The following is a 20,786-nucleotide window of genomic DNA, read 5'->3' as shown; positions in this document are numbered from 1 at the left end:
GTTTGGGGTACCCACTCCTGCTCAGGGGCTACAACCTCTTCTCCTGCCTCTAATAAACTATTCTCTTTTTAAAACTTTTGCCTCTCCCTGGTCCGTGTGTCCATTCTTCAGCTTCATGAGACACGATCCCGGCCTACACCCAGAAATTGTCGACAGATCCAACATCATTTATATCACTGTCTGTACATACAAGTTGGAATAGTTGGCACATACAAGATTAAGGGTTACTCTGTCAAGTTCAATGACACAGATGGGTACACTTGCATTCCTGACTTGAACACTAGAGCTCTATTTCCCAGAGAGGACCCTACTTGGATTAGGGTTCTGATGTTCATTTACAGTTAATCTTTGTTCCCATCTCCAGCCCAAGGCACCACTTTTCTACTTTGTCTCTTCAACATATGTCCTGTCTGGTTAAATGGAATTAAACAATATATGGCATTCTGTGTCCAGCTTCTTTCACGTAACATGCTGTTTTTGAGCTTCATTCTGTTGTAGCATATATCAGTATTTCATTCCTTTTTATTGCTGAGTACTATTACATATAATTCATATCTATGTATGTATACATAGGAAAAATCCTCAGGTGAGATGCTTGATTGGAACAGAAGCTGTGAGGTCAGTGCTAGGGGATCTGGCCAGAGAAAACAGATCAAGGCCATTTTGCTTTGCAGGTGAGGTATGTAAATTTTATTTCAAGTTCAATGGGAAAACAATGAAGTGTTTAATCAGGGACCAAACCCGATTTGCATTTAAAAAATATCATCCTGGGTGTGGTATCCAGAATGAATTGAAAGGGAATAAGGCAGGATTCGGACTTGATTTGGGGAGGGTGGAGGTGGAGTTGGAGAGAGTGTGCTGATGAGTTTATGGGGTGTATTAATAGAGCTAAGGAAAAGAGAAATTAAGGAAGGCAAGTGAATCATGAGCTTGAGCTCCTAGCAGGGTAGTGCAACACTTTAATGAGGGGGTAGAAAGGGAGGAAGGAGAGTTCTACTTGGTCTTGTTAAATCTCACATGCTTATTAGAGTTTCAAGGGAGCATTTAGGTATAGAAATCCGAAGAGAAAATACAAACTAGGGAATTACATATAGACCTCATTCTGTTTTACAATCTTCATAGCCTTAGGCCTTTTGTATGTGCCATTAGCCATATAATAAATAGCGCTATTTGTGGGTTAACTGGGTGGATCTTTTTTTTTCTTTCTTTCTTTTTTAATTATCTGTATTACCAGCAACACACAATTTAAATTTCTGTACAGTATCTTAGTTCCACCTATGCACTATAACGTTAGTGCAATCCTGAAAGTGGAATTGCTCACCTAAGGATATGTACATTTTCACTTTCTTTTTGCATTTTACATTCTTTAAAGGTCCAAATCCTTAGAAATGTTTGCACCTGTCTGCGCTTGCAGCAACATTAATAAAGCCTCACACTGGCTAACATAAGGTATTAGCACACTAATTTTTACGTGTCTAATCGTGGGGAAAAGGGGATCTCATTATGTTTTCAAACTCTTCGGCGTGGAATTGAGCTTCTACATATTTGTCAGCCAATTGCTGGTCTTCCTGCTCTCTCTGACTTTGATTTTGAAGATTGGCATGTAGATTCCCTGGGTCCCCCAGGTTTCCGACTCAGAAGTCCTAGTCTGGTGTGGTACGATGGTGAGCTCAGTTGGCAGGGGCCGTGCTCTTTCCATCCGGTGCCCTGCGCACCTGGCTGAAGCCCACTACGGGTCCGGTGCTTGGCAGGTGACAAAGAAGAGGCACAGATGTGGTGTGGTGTGATGATAAGACAGGTGTGGAGATAATGAGGGCGTCAGGAGAAATGACCCACACGCCATCCAGCCTAGGCCAGACGCATCCCCGGAAAATCCCCGAATTCCCGCCAGGGAACTCTGGTTGCCTCTCTCCAGCGTGGTTTCAAAAGTTGCGAAACTTCTGAGGGCATCCGGGCAGGCGCTGGCAGGCGCTGGTCCGTGCTCGAGCTCCCACCCCGAGGCGACTAGGCCGCAGAGCAGCCCGGGGGGCGGAGGAGCAGCCCGGCGGGCGGAGGAGCAGCCCGGCGGGCGGAGGGGCCGCCCCGAGCTGCCGCGGCCTCCCAGCGAGCGGGAACAAAAACCGAAAGCAAAAGCTGCTTTCTGGCCCCGCCCTGCAGCCCGGCTCCGCTAGATTGGGGCCCTGCTAACCGCCGAGGGCGCGTCTCTCCTCCGCCATGGCAAGTTGCTTTTGCTTTGGATGTTGCTGGGCAGGGTCATCCCTGTCCCGACGCTACGGTCCCCTAGAAGGATGCGGGGGCGGGCGAGGGCGCGGGGCGGACCCTGGGGCGCGCGGAGGGGCCCGGGGCGGGCGGAGAGCCGCCTGCCCTGGAGACAAACCAGCTAACAAATGTCGCGTGGCTTTCGGCCCCTGCCCACCTGCGCGCGTGGCAACTCTAAGCGCGCCTGAAATTCACAGCGGGCTGGGGGACAGGCGCGCCCACTGCCCGCGCCCACTGCCCGCACCCACTGCCCGCACCCAGTGTCCCTTCGTCCGGGATGCAGATGTTTCCCGTCGAGGAGTCGCTTCGCAGGCTGTGTGAGGGTTAACTATTGTCCCCTCGCGCCTTAGTGAACAAGGGAGGAGGGAGTTACCCAGAAATGGAGGCCATACTTCCTTTTGAAAAGGGCCAGCAAGAAGAATGCACACCAAGGAAGCAAGTTGGAAAGACATCCTGATGTCTTGTGTGCATTAGTGGGAATTCTTCTCGGTTGCGACCTTAATTCTTTCTCTAGACACTAAGGGCTCTGTGTTTCCACCCTCTCTGCTGGCTAGCAAGAACAGTTAGCAAATTCAAAAGTTAGCCTTGCGTGTTCTTTCCATCAAGCGTTTGAAAGCAGTGGCTTGGCCTTTAATTCCTGGTCAGAAATGTTAGGGTCCCGGAAATGCCAAAGCAGTTGTGAGGTGCAAGTGTGATTTTGTTTACTGGGTGACAGTAAAGGCAACGCCAGTGGAAATAAACAACTGATTTTAAGAAAAAAAATAAACGAGTGCAGTTCAATGAATCTAATTATCTCTACATAGTCCCTTAGTTACAAAAATAAATTCAGTTTTTGTTTATATCTTTTTGTTTCTGATAGGATGGTCAGAAATCTTTTAAAATCTATTATTGGTACAGGGAAAATGCCATCACCTTAATAACTCTTGCCTGAAGTGCTGCTCTTGTTTCAAAATCCTGTATCCATGTGGTAGTTCTTGAAAGGGCTATCTCCACGATATCCCTTCCTTAAACGTGGATGAAAAAGATTAAGAGCCATCAGAGAGGAGTGCCTTTGTTTTTAAAGATAAAATGTAGACACTTCAATAAAGAAATATGGCATTAGTATTGATGAGGGAGAGGTGGAGTGAGATTTTCTGAATTTAAATTGATTGCAAGTTTTTCTTTGACGTTGATGAAGAGCAAAAAGAAAACTAATTCACTAGCCATTTACTCATTGAGGTTGGTGTGGACTGTTAGAGCCAGACGTGTAGTAGTCAAGACAAATCTGTGAAGTAAAAGTCCCTGAAAGTCTGACAAATCTCTTTTGTCGTTTTTCCCCCTCTGCTAGGAAGACTTGTTTTGGGATAATTAGACCTTACCGCTTGCAGTCAGGGTGGAGGAACATTTTTATATATTTTTATGGTTTTCTATGCAATCTAGTTGTCCTTGAATATTTTAAGAACTGTTTTCCTGCGTTAAAAGTACCTTCCATAACAACTAGTGAATAGGTTATTGTGTTTCCTTTCCAGGAGACAGGCCCTTTGCTTTATGTGTCCCAACATGAGCCATTTTCATCTCCCATTCCTGAGTCTTTGCTTTTGCCGTGAACTCTTCTTTTGCACTTTTAACTAAATTTGACCATTCACTAAAATTTGACCCCAGCGTTGAAGGCCTCTCTTTTATGAAACCTTCTTTGACTGCTTTAGAAGAATTCCCACTAATCTTGCATATATTTATTGGGTATTTTGGTGTTTTATTGTGAACGGTCTTGTAGCCTTCTCAAATTGTTGGGTGTTGGTCTGTTTCATCTTGTAGAGAAATACATCTCTTTTTTGTGTGTGTGCTTACCAAGCTTTGTTGAAATGATTAATGTAAGTGTCTGCCTCTCTCTCATCCATAAGGTAAAGGTCATTTTTTTTAAATGTTGGTAATCCTAAAGCCTGTCCAAGAGTCCCATACATAATAAATGCTTAGTAAATTTTTGTGGTGGTACTGAATTTCAAGGCAAGGGATATGGTTATTTTTTTGTATGTGTTATCTGTGGTACCCGGCATATTGCCAAGCATAGAACACATACTTAATACTGTGTTTGTTAATTGATTAGCTAATTTATACATTGTATTATATTTGGTTCAATGTCATGTGTATTTTTCATTTTTCCTTTTACAGGAAAATGTTCCTGGTAGCTATGGCAAATGGATTCTCTCTCTCTCTCTCTCATTCTCCTGGTGTTCCATAATTTACTCCAAATCATGGCACATTTTAGTACGCTTATGATGTTTAAGCTGGGGCCCCTTCAAATGCCAGAAAACGGGGCGACTTGCTCAGGGATGCCAGGACCCATACTAGCAAGTCAGGTTCTTCTAAGGTTGTCGCCCATATGCCTTCATTGTGTGTGTGTGTGTGTGTGTGTGTGTGTGCGCGTGCGCTCGTGTGTGTATACACATATGAGTAAAGAATGTGGGGAGACACTGGAGCAGTTCTTTTGCTACTAGACTTTCAACTAATCTTTCTGTTTTTGGTCCCTTTTTTCATTTCTGAGGTTCTGCCATGAAGGTTGTCACCTTTCCACTGCAATCCCAGTTCCTCCTTCTGGATTAGCTCCTTTCCTTTGCCTTATTCTTCCACGTACTTCGAAGTAGTTTCAGTCTTTCAGAAATAAGTTGAAATCTCTCCTATGCTGATTGCATACATTACCTGGGTTTATTTCCTTTTTAATTCTATTACTTTCATTTTAAGGTCCTCGGGGGATGGACAGGACACTGTCTGTGTGCTTACACTGTCTTAACCTGGGAGGTCAGAAGTAGTTTTCCTATTCCCAGTAGTTTTTCTATTTCCTATTCCCTGAGTATAAAATACTCTCAACTGAGAGCCCAAAACATCTTTGTGACCTATTAATCATTAGTTGGGCCCATAAGACATTTGTCCTTCCTAGGGATAATTTAGGATAAATTATGTCTGAGCTCTGGTACAATCAGGCTGGACTACCTGCATAAGCATTGAGAGAAGCATATGGGTCCACTTCTCTTAATGGGCTTGGGAAGAAATTAAAACATTTAAATAGAAGCCCCTTAACTGGATAATTCAAGAAGTTCAAAGAGACCAAGCCCGGGGAAAGATTTATTTGCAGTTGGTACTTTTTTGCCCTGCATGATGGTAGGGTCTGCAATAGCATATACTCGAAGTGGTTAAATTCCATTTTAGATATGTGCTAGAAGGCAGGATTTATGCCACTGCAGTCCAAATATCATTGCCAGGGTTTTTTTTCCTGATTCAGAATAAAAAGTTTGGGGATGTGTTTCTTATTGGCTTATGTACTCTGGATTCCACAATTAAGAGAACATACAACCATCTTCAAACTACCATATTTTGTGGTTAGCTTGACTTTTTAAAAATTAAAAAAAATTTTATCTCTTGATCTTTTCCTTTGTGACTTCCAATATTTTTATGCCTTTCTAAAATCAGACAAATATTAACCAGTGTTTTTCATGTATTAAAAAAGAAGGGCCAGCCGGTTGGCTCAGGTGGTTGGTTGGCTCAGGTGGTTGGTTGGCTCAGGTGGTTGGAGCACGGTGCTCCTAATGCTGAGGAATCGTCTGTTCGAGTCCCACATGGGCCAGTGGGCTGCACCCTCTACAGCTAAGATGGTGAACAACAGCTCTCCCTGGAGCTGGGCTACCGTGAGCAGCTGAGGTTGGCGTGGGTTGGCGTGAGCTGCTGTGGGCTGCTGTGAGCAGCCCAGGGAGAACTCGCGACCGACTGCCTCAGCCCGGGGAGCACAAGGCTCATAATACCAGCATGGGCCAGGGAGCTGTGTCGTATACAACTAGACTGAGAAACAATGGCTTGAACCGGAGTGTGTGTGTGTGGGGGGGGGGGAGGTGGAAGAAGAGGGGAAAAAAAAGGTTCACTTTTTACATTTAATGCTGAATTTCATATTGAGTTCATGTAGCTATATGGTATGAGCCAAGGATCTATCCTTACAGTGTATATTTTTAAAGTACCTAATCAGCTGCTCTAGTACCTTTATTGAATAAAATAGCCTCCCCCACTGGTGTGTGATGTTGCGTATATTAAGTAGACTCTTCCATATTTAAAGAGCACCCTGCTATTTTTCTTACAGGCATCGGTTTTGAATGTGAGTGAACCCAAAGCATCTGAAAGAACAGTTGTAGTTGCTGGTCTTCCTGTCGGCGTTTGGAATGATCTGTTACTGTCCACAGTGGTGAAGATTCACTTCCAAGATATTAAGAACGAGGGTGGCTGTGTTGAAGATGTGGTATATCCAACAAGAAGCAAGGGAGTCGCCTATGTAATATTCAAAGAAAAAGAAGGTATTTTCAAATCAAATTTTTGTAATGTTAGAAGTGCTTCTGTAATGAAATTAAAAATTGAATTTCATTAAAATGTTTCATGGGATTGATAAAGTTTAAAGTACCTTTTTTAAAAAAATGTTCTATTCTGAATATAAAAGTGGCACACTATTGCACTAGAAAGAATATAGGTGAAAATGGCTTGTGATAAAGTTGCTAATAACTGGCAAATTCTTGAAGGCTTCTTTCTATATTTTGAATAGTCTATGTGTTGGGATAAAAGTGATACAATTTATTGTAGAAAACTTGATAATACAGAAAAAGATAAACATAACCCACAAAACTGATCTCTAATCTCACAAAATAATCCCAAACAAGATAACTACTTTGGGAATTTTGAGGTGGCTTCAGCAATATAACTATACTGTTTGCTTCTCTTTATTCAAACCAACAAATGGATAGTCTAATGTAATGTCTGCTTTATTACTGGTAAAGTTAGGTTGCAGAGATAGAGCTTGGAACTCAGATCAGGGTGAGCTATTATTTCCCACCTCCATCCCTGACATAAGTGAGGAAGTTGGGTCTGCTAGAGCGTACTCACCCCTCCTGCCTCATGGAGGGGCAGCCTTCCTTACTGTTAAGTTGGTTGGCAGCATAAATTGCCAGAGAAAGATGGGTGTCCATACAAGTCTCTTGGAGGTAAAAGTACCACATAGGAGAAGGAGGAGAAAAAGAACTTGCTCTGCTTGAGGAAAGACAAGATTCAGAGAGAGATCCAAGAAACCAAGGATTCCCAGTGCCTTTACCTGTCATCATTAGTTAAGTCATTCTTTTTCCATGGGGATGCTCAAGTAAGAGATGGCAGGAAGGGTTTCTTATGATTTCTCTAAGGGGATTATAGTGTTTTCGGAAGTTGTATATTGAGTTGGTAACTCAGAAAGAGAAAGAGAGGGGTCATTTATTAAATCACTAATATTTATTGAGTGCCTGTTACCTCTGACCTATGAGTGAAATTATGTGGTTTTTGTCCTTTTTTGTCTGACTTATTTCACTTAGCCTAATACTCTCAAGATCCATCCAGGTTGTTCAACTTCACTAGCTATAAGGGAAATACAAATCAAAACTACAATGAGATACCACCCCACACCTGTTAAAATGACTATTACCAATAATACAAGAAATAAGAAGTGATGGAGAGGATATTGAGAAAAGGGAACCCTTACACACTGCTGATGGGAATGTAAATTGGTACAGCCACTATGGAACCAAGAATGGAGAGGTATCTCAAAAAACTAAGAATAGAATTCCATATGACTCAGCAATCCCCCTTCTGGGTGTCTACCTGAAAAATTAGATAACACTTATTTGTAAAGATATATGTACCCCTGTGTTCATTGCAGCATTATTCACAGTGGCCAAGACATGGAAATAACCAAAGTGTCCTTTGATAGTGATTGGATAAAGATGTGGTACATATATACACAATGGAATATTACTCGGCCATAAAAACATGAAATACTGTCACACTGGAGGAAAAGAATGTGGGGATGGGGGATAGTTATCAAGAGTTGAATTTCAGTCACTGAGATGCTTATTAGGATAATACAGCAGAGATTTCCATGGGCAGAAGGGAGAAAGTTTGAGGCTGAAGATAGAATTTTGGAAGTGATACGTGTAGAAATGGTATCTAAAGCTGCTGATCACCAAGGGAGTGGGTGTAGGTTAGCAAACAGGTACGAGGCCTCAGGCATGGGGCATGCCAACATCTGGAGAATGGGAAGAGAAGAATTAGCAAAGGAGACTGAGTAGGTCAGCCAGTGAACTAGAGGAAAACCAGGACAGTGTGCTCTCCTGGATTCAGGAAGGTGAAGTCTCCTTATAGTGATAATTAACAAAATGGGGGATTGACTTTTAGGTGATACACACTCACACGTCCTACCTACCTTCTATGTGTGTTTTAAAAAGTATAATTAGGATCATATTTACACATTAAATGAATTTTAATGTTTTAAAGTAGAAGGGAAAACTTTTTAAAGGTTGAATTTAGAGGAAAACTGTAGGAAAAAATCTTAGGCATTTTAAATAATAGAGTTGAACATCTTTTATTTAAAATAATTATTAATGTATTATGCTACAAACACTTCTGATGACAGTGTTTCGACTTAGTTGCAGAGAATGTCATCAGAAGAAAGAAACACTGTCTGGCAGAGAAGTTCGGACCCGTGGAACTCACAGTCTCTCATTTTAGTGAAAAGGTAAGGTGTGGTGCTGGTAACGCTGGATCCCATTTCTTCTGCAAAGTGTTCCTTACTTAAGAGACACAAAGCACTCTTACCCCGTGACTTTTAGGAAAGAAAATGCAAACTCTCTAACCTGAGTCAGTGTGAAAGGCCAAACCCGTGTGTTAACATGTTTTGGTTACTACCTGGTCTGTTTTTATGTTTCTATGTGTCCTACCTGATGCTTTTAAAGTGAGTGGGCTTTTTGGCTCTCATGGATGTTGTCAGGTATCTACCACAAGACTTATTTTGGGGAAGACAAAAACCCAACATTAAAAAGAAACTGAAAAGTGTAGGAAAGTTTTAAATAAGAGGAAAAAGTTAAAATTCAAAGCAGTGGTTTAAGACTTTATTTGTTAAGAAACCCAGGGTTCCGTGCAGCCATTTGATGAACTTCAAACTTGGAGGATTCTCTAGGGGGCTCCCTATCCACAAAGCAGAACCAGAACAGTATGTGTGTATGGGTGTTGCTTAAGACTTTGTTTCAAAAAAGCGTTCTGCCTCTAAAAAATATTTGACCACCTCTGTTTTGGGGAATGCATTGAGGGACTGTGAATCCCAAATTGAACACTGTGGCCCGGATGGGGTTGTGGGATCCCTTTGTGGGCTGCCAGTCTGTGTTAGGCAGTTGGGGCCTGTTTTAGGGCAACTGCAGCAGAGACAAAGTGGTAGAAAAAGAATGTGTTTATGTAGTCTGCTTGGCAGAGTTCTTTTAATTTCTCTCTCTTTAATTTTAGGTCTTCAGCTCTGTAAAAGCTATTCTTGACCTATCTGTTTTTCGGAGTCAAGTTATTCTGGAAAATCTGGTATTGGACCTGCAAAGGAAAATTCCAACTTTATGCTTCAGTCCTTTGGAACGCAATGGAAGAATCTCTGTTCAAGGATCATTTCTGGCCATCAAAAGGCTCAAAGAATCTTTGCTATTAATAGCAAGCCTTCTTTTAGAGAAAAACAGGAGTTTTATCAGTGAGGGGGAAAAGTGGAATAGACAGAGTCCCGGAAGGAGCCTACAGAGAAGTAGTACCTCTCTGGAGTCACTCAGGTCCTCATTACCTGAGACTACTAGAAGTGGAGAAATGCTTGTTCTCGACACAGACGTTTTTCTTTACCTGAAAAAGAAGAGCGAGTTTTATGAAGACACATTGAAAAAATTTCATGTTCTGTGTCAGGAGAGAGTGGATGGTGAAATTACCACAATTTGCATAAAAAATGCTCAAGATGGTTCTCGGCCAAACAATGAAAAACTTGTAAAAGAGTTCATTGAGAAATATTCTCATAGTCTACACTTTGAACTTAGAAAAGAGACATTTGTTTTGGAAGGAAAGGACAGTAGAGAGAAAATAAATATTAAGTTGGCATGTGAACAACTAAGTTCGAGGTACTTGAAGGTTCTGATTAATTTTTATGAGACACACATTGACATTATAGGATCTTCTTCTGACATTTACTCATTTAAAAAAGAGGTCATGAAATTAATAAAGCAAAAAGTTAGGTAATAGAATCTCAGCAACAGCGATTGTAATGGCTGCTGCTTTCCCCTACCAAGCAGTGAGGGCGCCATGCATGACGCCAGCTTTACACACTTTATCTCGTTTAATCCTTGAGATCATCCTTCATCGTAGGCACTGCTTTCCTCATGTTATAGGGGAAGAAAGTAGGATTTGGGGAAGTTAAAACACTTGTCTGAGGTTATCCAGATGCAAGGAATGGGGCTGAGGTCAAACCCAGTCTCTGACTACAAAGATAATATCTTAGGTATAAAACTTGGGCAAACATCTCACTACACTTTGAAGATATCTCACTTTCTCTGCAACCCCAAATTCTTCGAAAAAGAAATAGCTTATTTCTAACATATGAGAAGTTCAGATAATGACGACTATGTCATTGGCAATTTCAAACATTTACATAGTTTGTGTTTACTCCAAATAGAATAAGAATGCTGGCAAAAGTCACTTGAGAAGTTACTTAGATGGAAAGTATTTCTGATGCAGGTAAATCATTACTTGAGTGAATCTCATTGGTACAAGGCTACTGGACGCACACAACATTTTTATTGCTGGTTATTTACCTAAGTGATTATATACAATCTTGGTTCTCTTGTTATAATTATGAGGAAAGTGTAGTGTCTTTTTTTCTTTCTTCCCCCTTTTATAATTGTGTTGTTAAAGTAACAACATTTGAGAGGTAAGCGTATGGACGATAAAAATAATTACCAATGCTATTTGCCAGGCATAATTTTTAGTGCTTTATATATCTTTATTCAGTTCTGACAGCAACCCTATGAGGTAGGTGGTCTTGATCCCATTTACTTAGATATGGAAACTGACACGCACTGATGTAATTTATCCTGTGCTCTTAATTATTGTACTGTGCTTCTCTGTTTTATAGAAATAGCATTCCACAATTCTACTTAAACAGTTCAGAAGTCTTTCCTTAAAGGTGGCAGAAGGATTCGAAAATTCTTTAGTGAAGAAGGGAAACCAGAACTTGTAAGTCATTCAGTTGTCTTTGACTCCCCTGAATTTAACTTTGGGTTTAGCCAATTTTAAGTATGGGGCACTGCAGAGACCCTCCTAGGATAATAAAATGTATACATCGTGCATATCTCTAAGTAAACAAACATGCTTATGATGATTAGAATTGTTTCTCTCAGTAGAAAAGTGTAAGAAAAATCTCACTATATGCTTTCATTTTTCTCAGCCATCTAAATCTCAAATATATAAATAAGTTCTATTTCTTTAAATATGATGTTTCATTTCTGTTTGAGTAAACACTTTTATCGCAGGAAACTGCTATTTATGTCAAGCGCCCAATAATGCATCTTTAAGTTAAAAAGGGGTTTCATTTTTATTTTGCTTCAAGGTCTTTGTCTCAGTCTGGATCCACTCAGGAGAGAGAAGGCCCCCAGTAATTTGAACAGGGAGAGTGTAATATAAAGAATTGTTAATTATAACAGATTGGAATAAAGAGGGACTGGCTAGCAATAAATAAAGAGACCTCTAAAAAATATAGGAATAACAGATGTAAGGAGCAGCTTAGATAGAGCACCCAAGGAAGAGCACCCCAGCGCCCGACCTCTCGCAGGACTGAGAGCCAGTCCTTGCTGGAGGGCTTGTGTGGGGAAACCTTGCTCAAAATCCATCCTCTAGGGTGCTGGAGGAATCTCTTCACAGGGGTACCTCACCAGGACACTCCATTACAAAATGCCTGAGGAGGTTGCTAAGGGGAGCAGCTAGTGGCTGGATGACACTGGCTACTGCGCACTGCAGGCCTCGAGTGCTGGGGAGCCTGTGTGCCAGGGGCTGGCCCCTAGAGAAACTGCCACGCTGTGAGCTGGGTACTGGGGGAGCCTCCTCTGCTGAGGAGCTGGATTCTGGGTAGCCTGCCCATTGAATGCACTGAAGCAGGAACAGACTTTTCTCCTGCAGTGACTCTCCAGTGCCCTCTACTGAGAAAGCTTAACGTCCTGTCAGCTACAAAACAGGCCCCTTTTTAAAGGGCCCAGAACTATTAGGGAGTAGGCACATAAGATGAATTTAAGGCTGAGTCAATAAATTGAGAGCTGGCAGAGTTTATATTTAATACGTACCAAGGCTTTCATTATTACCACAAATTTAATATCAATAAAAGTCAACAAAGAGCTGGATCAGAATAGTCTCATTCCATGATGTGATAGAAATTGAATACTAATTGATTTAAAGATACAGGTATAACATCTTCTTTGAAAAGATTATGTATTTCAGGTGTTTTTACATTTTGCTGTCCATTTTAGAGTTTAACAGCACTCTTCTTATAATACGCTAGTTGTGTAACTAATTTCTATTCTTAATAAAAACTGACTTTTTCCCCCAAAAGTGGTATTAGTGATTTTTATTAAAATTTAGTTTTGAAGGTTACTGATGCCCAGGAAGATAATGTGAATTCCATCTTGTAGTCAAGCCAAACCCTGTTGTATGTCTGCCATTGAGAGAAAAACCTATTATTTAATTAGGTTATGAGTTGACACTTTTCAAAGAGGCTGTAGGTAGTGAGGAGAACCATTATCAGATTATAAAAGATGTAGGAATTTAAGATCATGATGGACAAAGGAGAAGAGGGAGAGAAAGGACTCTGAGGCATTTGGATACATTCATTCAGGAATTTTTGTAGAGCTCATCCTCTGGGCCAAAATATTTGGCTGGTTTCTGGAGACAGAAGTGGGGCGTAAGACAGAATGTTCACCAACTCCTTAGAAGTTATTCCTAGTCTAGCAGAGAAGGCAGGCAAACCATTAACTGCTTTCAGAGTGCTTGTTAGAGAAGTTCTTGGCATAAGATTGGGGGGAGTCAATTCTTACCTAGGATATGTTAGTCGTTTCCATATTATTTCATAATTCTCATAGAAATAGTATGTGTTCAAGTTTTATTTACCTTATTATTGAGGAGTAAACTAGCAGAATACCAAAACTGGTTCAAAAAGAACACTAGATAGGGAATTAAAAAGTCACTAGGGAAAAGCATGTTAATAAAGATTGATAAATTAGGAACAAAACTGCTCAATGTCCGATGTCGCTTGAGCCTCACGGGGACATCCAAGAGAGGATTTAACCCAGAGCAACAGTGACCAGGTTCTTGTCTCAGTGCAAGAAAGAATTCAAGATTTCAAGATCAAGAGCGAGACAGATGCAGGAAAGTGAAGGCAATTTATTGAAAAGGAAAGCACACACTTGAGAGGAAAGGGCTGGCGAACTCTGAGAATGAGACACACAGAGGAAGCCCCAATTACGGGTATCTATCCCTCCCAGGGTGGGACTTGGTGACCTCCTATTGATATATTCGTTTGTCTCCTCCCCCTGGGGAGGACCCTCAGATGCATGATGGGAGTCTTAGTAACTGCAATGCAAATGACATTAAAATTAGCTAAGTCAGGTCCCCAGTTGTAGGGATTAGCCTTGCTGGATGAAACTGGTTCTTATTTTTCTCCAGCTACAGGTGCCAGCTGCATGGTTTCTAGTTACTTGTGTAAGGGGTGAGGTACCTCATGTTGTACGCTGAAGAGGTTTGTCAACTTCCTAGGGTATTTCTGCCTTACTCTAATGCTGTAACACTGCATTTGGGTGGTTATTTTTGCTGCTAGACAGAAAAGAAAATAATCACACTTTATCAGTCTTTTCTAGAATTTAAATTTCTGACTTTACAGAGTTGTAAAATGTCATTGCCCTAATTGATTCTGATATTAAATGAAACCAAATGACATTCCCCCAAAGTGATGACCCACAAGTGGGCTTATTAGAGCATGTCTAGCATGGCATTAAAAGGTCACATAATTATTTTTTGCCTCATTTCTGTGTTGTGAGTAATTTTCTTTAACAAGGGTCAGGAGAAGCTTTGCAGAGGCTGAGAGCCAATGGATGGGTGTTTGCTCAACGAAGGGATGAGGAAGGAAGGCAAAATAGCACTTGGTTTGGCAGATGAATGCTAACTTTAGGGCTGGCTGAATTTTGACAGCTTAGTTCTTACAACTTTTATTTGATGGACAAGATTCCTTGATTTTTCAGAAGATTCACACATACAGAAGAGTGGAGGGAAGGAAATGCCCAATTTGCTTTGTGAATTTCTCCTTGTAAACCCTGTTCGTGACAATATATATAGTTTCCAAGAGAGTAATTTAAGGAACTTCACTCTCATGCCTGGATTTCATTACTCTTGAACCACTTCCTGGTATCAACATTGGCAGAGGAAAGTAACCCTTTCACTTGAGTAAGTTCTCTTCTCTATTCTCCACTGACCCCATCTCTCTCATCTTTTACCTCTTCCAAATCTTACTCCTTTGGCCTCAGTGTTCTAAGCTGTAACCTGAAAAGAGTGCCTATTTCACAGGGTTATTATGAGTTTCAGAAATCATGTTAAGGAACAGATATTCAAACCTAGTAGTTATTATTTGAAGAACTTGGCAATATCAACACCATAAGAAAGCGCCAGCTTTCTTGGGATGCCTCATCTCAGAGCTGGCACCAATATGGTACTCAAGGTCGGAAAACAAACAGTTGCTCTGGACTTCTTTCTCTTTTCTCCATTTGTATGGCCACTACCTTAGATCAGGCCTGTGTCATTTCTTATCTGAGTTAGTGGGTTCAATAGCAGCCCCCCCTCCCAATTTGCATTCTACACTACTGTAATTAGCCCCTACCTGAGCTGTTGCAATATTCTAACTGGCCAGCTCTCGCCATCCCCATGCTCTACATTCACCTTATACACCACTACTAGATTAACTGACGTTTCTAAAACGATGAGTGGTATTTGGGAGGCTTAGACTGGTTGGTGTCTTACCCTGAAATTTCATTGCAACATTTAATCTTCTCTTTCTTATCCATTTACAGCATGTGTTACCTGATGGGTACAGATTCCTTATGCTCATAAAAGTATTTTGTCATATATTAACTAATATTTTGGTTTCTTGAGTGTCTAATTTTTAGTGTGAATAAGTTTTTCTTCCCCCCCACCCTTCAGAGCTAGTAAGCATCACTTGTAGGCAGCACTCTTGTCAGAAAAACACTGCTTATGTGGCAGAGATTGCGAACATGGGTTTTGTAGCTTGATAGATCTAAGATTGAATTTTAGCAACACTACTTACTAGCTTGTGACTTTGTTCTTTCAGTTTCCATATCTATAACATGGGGATAATAACTATGGCCTCATCAGATTTTGTGTTAATAAGATGAAGTCCTGAGCCTGGGGCTTGGCTCCTTGGAGCAAATGGAAGCCATTCCTGTAATTCCTGTGAATTGTAGGAAAGAATGAGCCATAGTTCAGAGTATATACAATACGATGATTTAAAAAGTATTTCTTATGTTATGGGAGTCTTGGTTCTTCATGCCTACGCAGTGAAGAATCAAATGTCAGCAAGCTGATTAATATGCAAGCAGGGTTTATTAGTGATACATTCTCAAGGAAGAGAACGGGCCTAGCTGGGGTAGGGTAGAAGGAGAGATGGGGAGACGGAAAGAGAGAAAGAGAGAAAGAGAGAGAAATAAAGGGAGAGAGAGCAAGAGTGCCAGAGAGCATGACAGCCCTTGTCCTGGGGACTTACAGTTTGCTGGGTGGGCTGAGGGAGTTACATACTATTGATTCAGTGGGAAAAGTGGTACATGCTCTTCCATGGGAGGGCGTGATCTCCTAAGATGGGTGAAGGTCTGTTGACTGAGATCTTCCCCTTGCTCCAGACCACCTTTTGTCATCTGTTGTTGTAAAAACAGATATGAGGCTGGAGGCAGTTAATCAAAGCTAGTTATGGGCTTTTTCTGTAGGCACTATGGACCCCCTCCCACCCCTCCTCCTTCTCCTACATTTTCTAACTTCTACCTAACACATATTTGCTTTTGCTTCAGGTCTTTATCTATAATAGGAGGAACATAGTAAGAAAGACTGTGCTTGATGTTACAAAAGATCTCATGAAAGAGAATGCCCTCGGAAGTGGTCTCCCCTTAAGTACAGAGGTGTAACTGAAGCAGTGTTCATTGGTCCCCAGCATTATTTTGGGAGGCAATATCAGAATGACATCTTGATGTTTTTTTTTTGCCTGGGGAAAGAGGGAGTGGTTCTGTCCTGGTGGTGGTCCACAATAGGTGACTCCACCTCCTAATCCCCTAAGAGGGCTTTATTATGTGAAGCCACACTTGACTAACTTTCTGCCTCCAGTGTACAGGATTGTTTTAGTTTTCAAATTTCCCCTTTGCTCTTCCTTCCTCCCTTCCTCCCTCCCTTCCTTATACCCTCCTTCCCTCCTTTCCTTCTTTCCTTCCTTTCTTTTCAGCACTGAGAGGCAGGGGGGCAAGGCACTGTACTCCCACAGTTAGCATAATGTCATAAACCATGACACCCAGTCAGGAAATTACTTTAATCCCTTTAACTGATCTGTTTTATCATTTGGGGTATAAAATAAGATTATATTTTTTTAAAAATATTTGAATGATACCAATCATTTTATCCCCATTGTGAGAAGGCCCTTCTTGTTTTTCTGGGGTCCAGTCTCTGTAACTCTAAAAGCCCAGGGATACTTCCTTAGTAGAGTCGTAAGGCCTGATGGACAGAAAACCTTGTAAGCCTGTCCGGCTTGCCACAAGAACCCATCCAGTTCACAGCTTGTCTCTAGTGGTCTGTCATTTAAGCGTGTTAACCTAAATAAAGAGGTAAACTGAAGCAAGCTCAAATGACCAGAAACTTAGTTGATTGGGGAAAAGCAGAGGAACTGTAATTTGAAAAAACCGCATGCCCCAGCCATACAGGTGAGTCCATTGCAGGTTTGGGGAGGGCTGTGTTTGTGACAAGGAGTGCAAAGAGGGGGAAGTCTCACCAGAATCCAAGCAGTAAATTCATTGGCTTGAAAATGAGAAGGGATTCTTTTGGGATGTCCATCGATCAGTAGATAAGTCGGGGTCTTTTGTAAATCAGGCATTTACGGGAAATCAGCTTCTCAGTTCTTCTGTTCTTCGTAGGGCGCATGTGTGAGATTCTCCATTTCCTATCCTCCGCTCCATTTCAGGTTGACATCCTTTCACTAGTGCGGTCATTGTCCTCAAGGTGATCAAGACCTACGACCATCGCTGATCTGGTAGTTGTAATAGTTTCTGCTGGTGAGGCAAGAAGACTCTGCCTGGGCAATCTTCACTACATGCCCAGGTAGGCGGGTTCCCAGTGATATGCATCTTTAGGGACAGCACTCTCTCCTCTTACATTATGGTTGGTTGTCATTATTCGTGGATTCTGTGTTTGTGGGTTCGCCTACTTGATAACATTTATTTGTAACACCCATGCCCAGACATGCTCAAAAGTTAAAAATGAATTGAGTGGCCTGACAAGCACATTCCCAGTTGGGGCTGAATAAGAGGACCCTCTGTCTTCCTATTTCAGCTCTCTCACCGTAAACAAGTGTCCTTTTCACTTACCATAAAGCTAGGTAATGTATGGATGGGTTGATGAAAGTGTTGTGACCGAGGCTTGTGGGAACCTAACCCTGTATTTCTCCTAGGAGTGACGGTTCAGTATTGTCAGCCAATTCAATGTTCCTGGTAACTTTATAGGACAAGACTACCTGGAACAAAGAGAACTGACATTTATACAGTCATTTCCCTAAGTGTGCCCATGGTGTCAGGGAGGATGAGTCAGAAATTATCCTTCTGTAAGACTTGTGGGAGAACCAGACTCTCTTAGTTTCCAGAGGGTCAGCCTGCCCCTCTTGCTGCTCTCCAGTGGGCTGGTACTATGGAAGGGGCTCTGTCTCCCTTGTCACTGCCACTAGCTGGGGTGGGTGGTGGGAGGTGTGGCACTGGGTGAGAGGAGTGAGTGCAGCTCACCTTCATCTTTCTCAGGCAGCCTTCCACCAGCCCCACTCCTGTGGTCTCTCCTTTGGGCTCAGATATGGAGAAGATTCCTCATTCTGGCCTTAGAATGATTTCTACTGGGAATATTTATTGTCTTGCTCTCATCTCCCCAACGTATAATTGCAAAAAATAAAACAATCTGACACTGGTACATTTGCCAAGATCGGAGCTGTCTGTCCAGTTGTAGTCAATGTCACCCTGATAGAGAATGATTTAAACACTAAAAACAGTTATCCGGAGGTCCTGTTCATATTATTCCTAGAATAAAACCTGAGGCTTTATTGCAGAGCCAGGAGTAAATCAACACTGCCCACAGTCAAGTCAGGTTTGAGCTGGGCTAGAGATTGAATTAATGTTTAATCAAACTCTATTGGATTTTGTTACTGAACCTTGGCTTTTAATGAAGGATACAAAGGTGGCAATGTTCTAAATGTGGAATTCTCTCGACATAGTTGAAAAGATTTCTTACATGTATAAGAGACCAGTCTTGAATTGCTAACTTATTCTATGCTGAGTATTTACGTATGAGGAACTTTGAGGACAACCACTCAGTTTTCAAGAGATGGGGTACAATAGATGTATATCTTCTCCCTTTTCACTTTAATTCAGCCTCTTCCAGGAATGCATTTTTTAAAAAATGGCTTCTGGCAGAGCAATGACAATCTTAAAACATAAACAAAAATATTTTTATAGCTTAACATTTTAGCAGGAAATGCATGCATATTCATATACTCATAGATGTGAAAATTACTCAAGGTAAACAAGCCTTTTTTGATTAGGTGTATCTTTTCTTGCCCTTGATTTCTTCTTATACCAATAACAGTTGGTATAATCAATTATTATTTTCAAGTATATTAATTTAGTATATGTTGATTATATTTAAGTGTCTGTGCCTCCCTTTTCTTGCCACTGGTGCTATGTCTCTGTCTTAAGGATTGTTATAATCTGCGTGTATGTTTTTTTTTAAATCTCATCTTTCCTGTTCTTTCATCATCCTGTGCAATGACAAAAGCAACTATAGATGTCCAATTGCTTTTAGAGAAACGCCTGTTTACCCTGCACATACAGTAATGAATAAAATGGAACAGTAGCAGTTTGAAATAAAGGGGCTAGTGAAACAATAGAGGTATCTTACAAATGGCAGCAGGACATTCTAGTGTAAAGGATAGTAATGTTGCTTTGAATGATGGACTAGGACATCTTCCATTATAGAAAATATCATGAGGAATTGACTCTGACCTTGGCATTTAAAAACTGTCTTTTATCTTGCATTACGATAAAGAAGAAAATAATTCCTTCTCATTGCTGAGTAGCGTGTTGTAAGAAGTATGCAGCTACAAGGTCATGCAGCATGGAACTATTTACATCAGGATTATTTTTCTGTTTCTTAATTGGTTTGAGAATTAAAGACAGTTACAATTTGGAAAAGCACTAGAGGGAGCCAGAACCCTTTGTGAAGTATTTTTTTTTATTTTTATTTTTTATTGTCCTGGATCTGGAGCACAACTCTAACCCACATTTAGATCAGCTTGGAAATTTGCGAATTCAGTGCTCATCTCAGTTCACAGATGTGATTACATATCTATTTGAAATTTAAAATCACTGAGTTTAGAGAGTAACCTGTTATGCATTAGAAGGGTCTTAAGAGACCTATTATCTAAATACAAACTATGGACCTTGTTTGGATCCTGATTCAAACAAACCAGCCTTAAAAAGATTTCTGGGACAACTAGGGACAGTTGAATGGGCAGTGAATATTATATTTAGGGAAGTATTGTTAATTTTATTTGGTGTGCTAATGGTATCTTGTTACTGCTAAAAAAATTTCTTTTAAATTATATTAAAGATACATGTGGAAGAATTTTTGCACAAAATTATGATACCTATAATGCATTATAAAATATTCCACAATAAAGTGTATGTGTCTGTGTGTGTGTGAAATAATAGATGAAATAAGATTGACATCTCGATAATTGTTGGAACTAAGGTTCATTATATTACTTGTTCTACTTTTGTGGGCGTTGGAAAATTTCCATTAAAAGTAAAAATAAAAAAGCACAAACATTATTTTCTCACAATTTATATTGATGATCTAATTTATGATTATTTATGGCTGATGTATATTTCTCAGGTTACAAACTCAGGTACACAAGGAAAGAATAATCTTTTCCCCTGAAGGATAGCAGAATATGCCATTCCAAAATATGACTGCAGGAGTTTAAGACATTCTACCCCAAAATATGCAGCTCTGGTACATTGATTATTTTGAGCTGTAGGAACTTGAAAAACAGCAAGTGCAGGGAGACACTTTCTCCAAAGTCCCCTTACCTGCGACAGATCCTCTAAAAGCAACTCAATTGTCATAAATTCCCTCTCAGGAGTTTCATCAACCTGGGAAGATTAACTCTTACCATAGGACAGGAGACTAGCCGTCTACACCACACCCAGACAAAATTTGTCACACATTATCAGATCTCCCATCTATTCTTCTAAGGGCCCATTCATCTTTTTAAAAAGAAATCATTTACTCTCCCCTAAGAAGCCTACTACCCTCCGTCCCTTTCCCTATTAAAGTGACATTTAAGCCTGCATCTTAAG

At 40.8% G+C, this 20,786-nt stretch overlaps 1 protein-coding gene across 1 annotated transcript; it reads left to right on the top strand.

Moving 5' to 3' along the window:
* The first annotated feature begins 1,952 nt into the window (after positions 1–1,952).
* Positions 1,953–12,684, top strand: RBM43 (RNA binding motif protein 43). The gene is made up of 4 exons (XM_081052125.1): positions 1,953–2,217; positions 6,362–6,572; positions 8,718–8,806; positions 9,568–12,684. Exons 1-4 carry the CDS (start codon positions 2,215–2,217, stop codon positions 10,324–10,326), a joined length of 1,062 nt encoding a protein of 353 aa, XP_080908251.1. The 5' UTR covers positions 1,953–2,214; the 3' UTR covers positions 10,327–12,684.
* Positions 12,685–20,786: the final 8,102 nt, after the last annotated feature.

Source organism: Rhinolophus hipposideros, assembly GCF_964194185.1.
Source record: "Rhinolophus hipposideros genome assembly, chromosome: 6".
Taxonomy (NCBI): Eukaryota; Metazoa; Chordata; class Mammalia; order Chiroptera; family Rhinolophidae; genus Rhinolophus; species Rhinolophus hipposideros.
The sequence above is the reverse complement of the archived record's forward strand: the minus strand, read 5'-3'. Positions and strand labels throughout refer to the sequence as shown.

What these genes read in the sequence shown, in the direction of transcription:
- RBM43 (XM_081052125.1), top strand. An exon ending in AATATTCAAAGAAAAAGAAG is followed by an intron (nt 6,573 to 8,717) that starts GTATTTTCAAAT and finishes GTTTCGACTTAG; the next exon opens with TTGCAGAGAATGTCATCAGA. An exon ending in TCTCTCATTTTAGTGAAAAG is followed by an intron (nt 8,807 to 9,567) that starts GTAAGGTGTGGT and finishes CTTTAATTTTAG; the next exon opens with GTCTTCAGCTCTGTAAAAGC.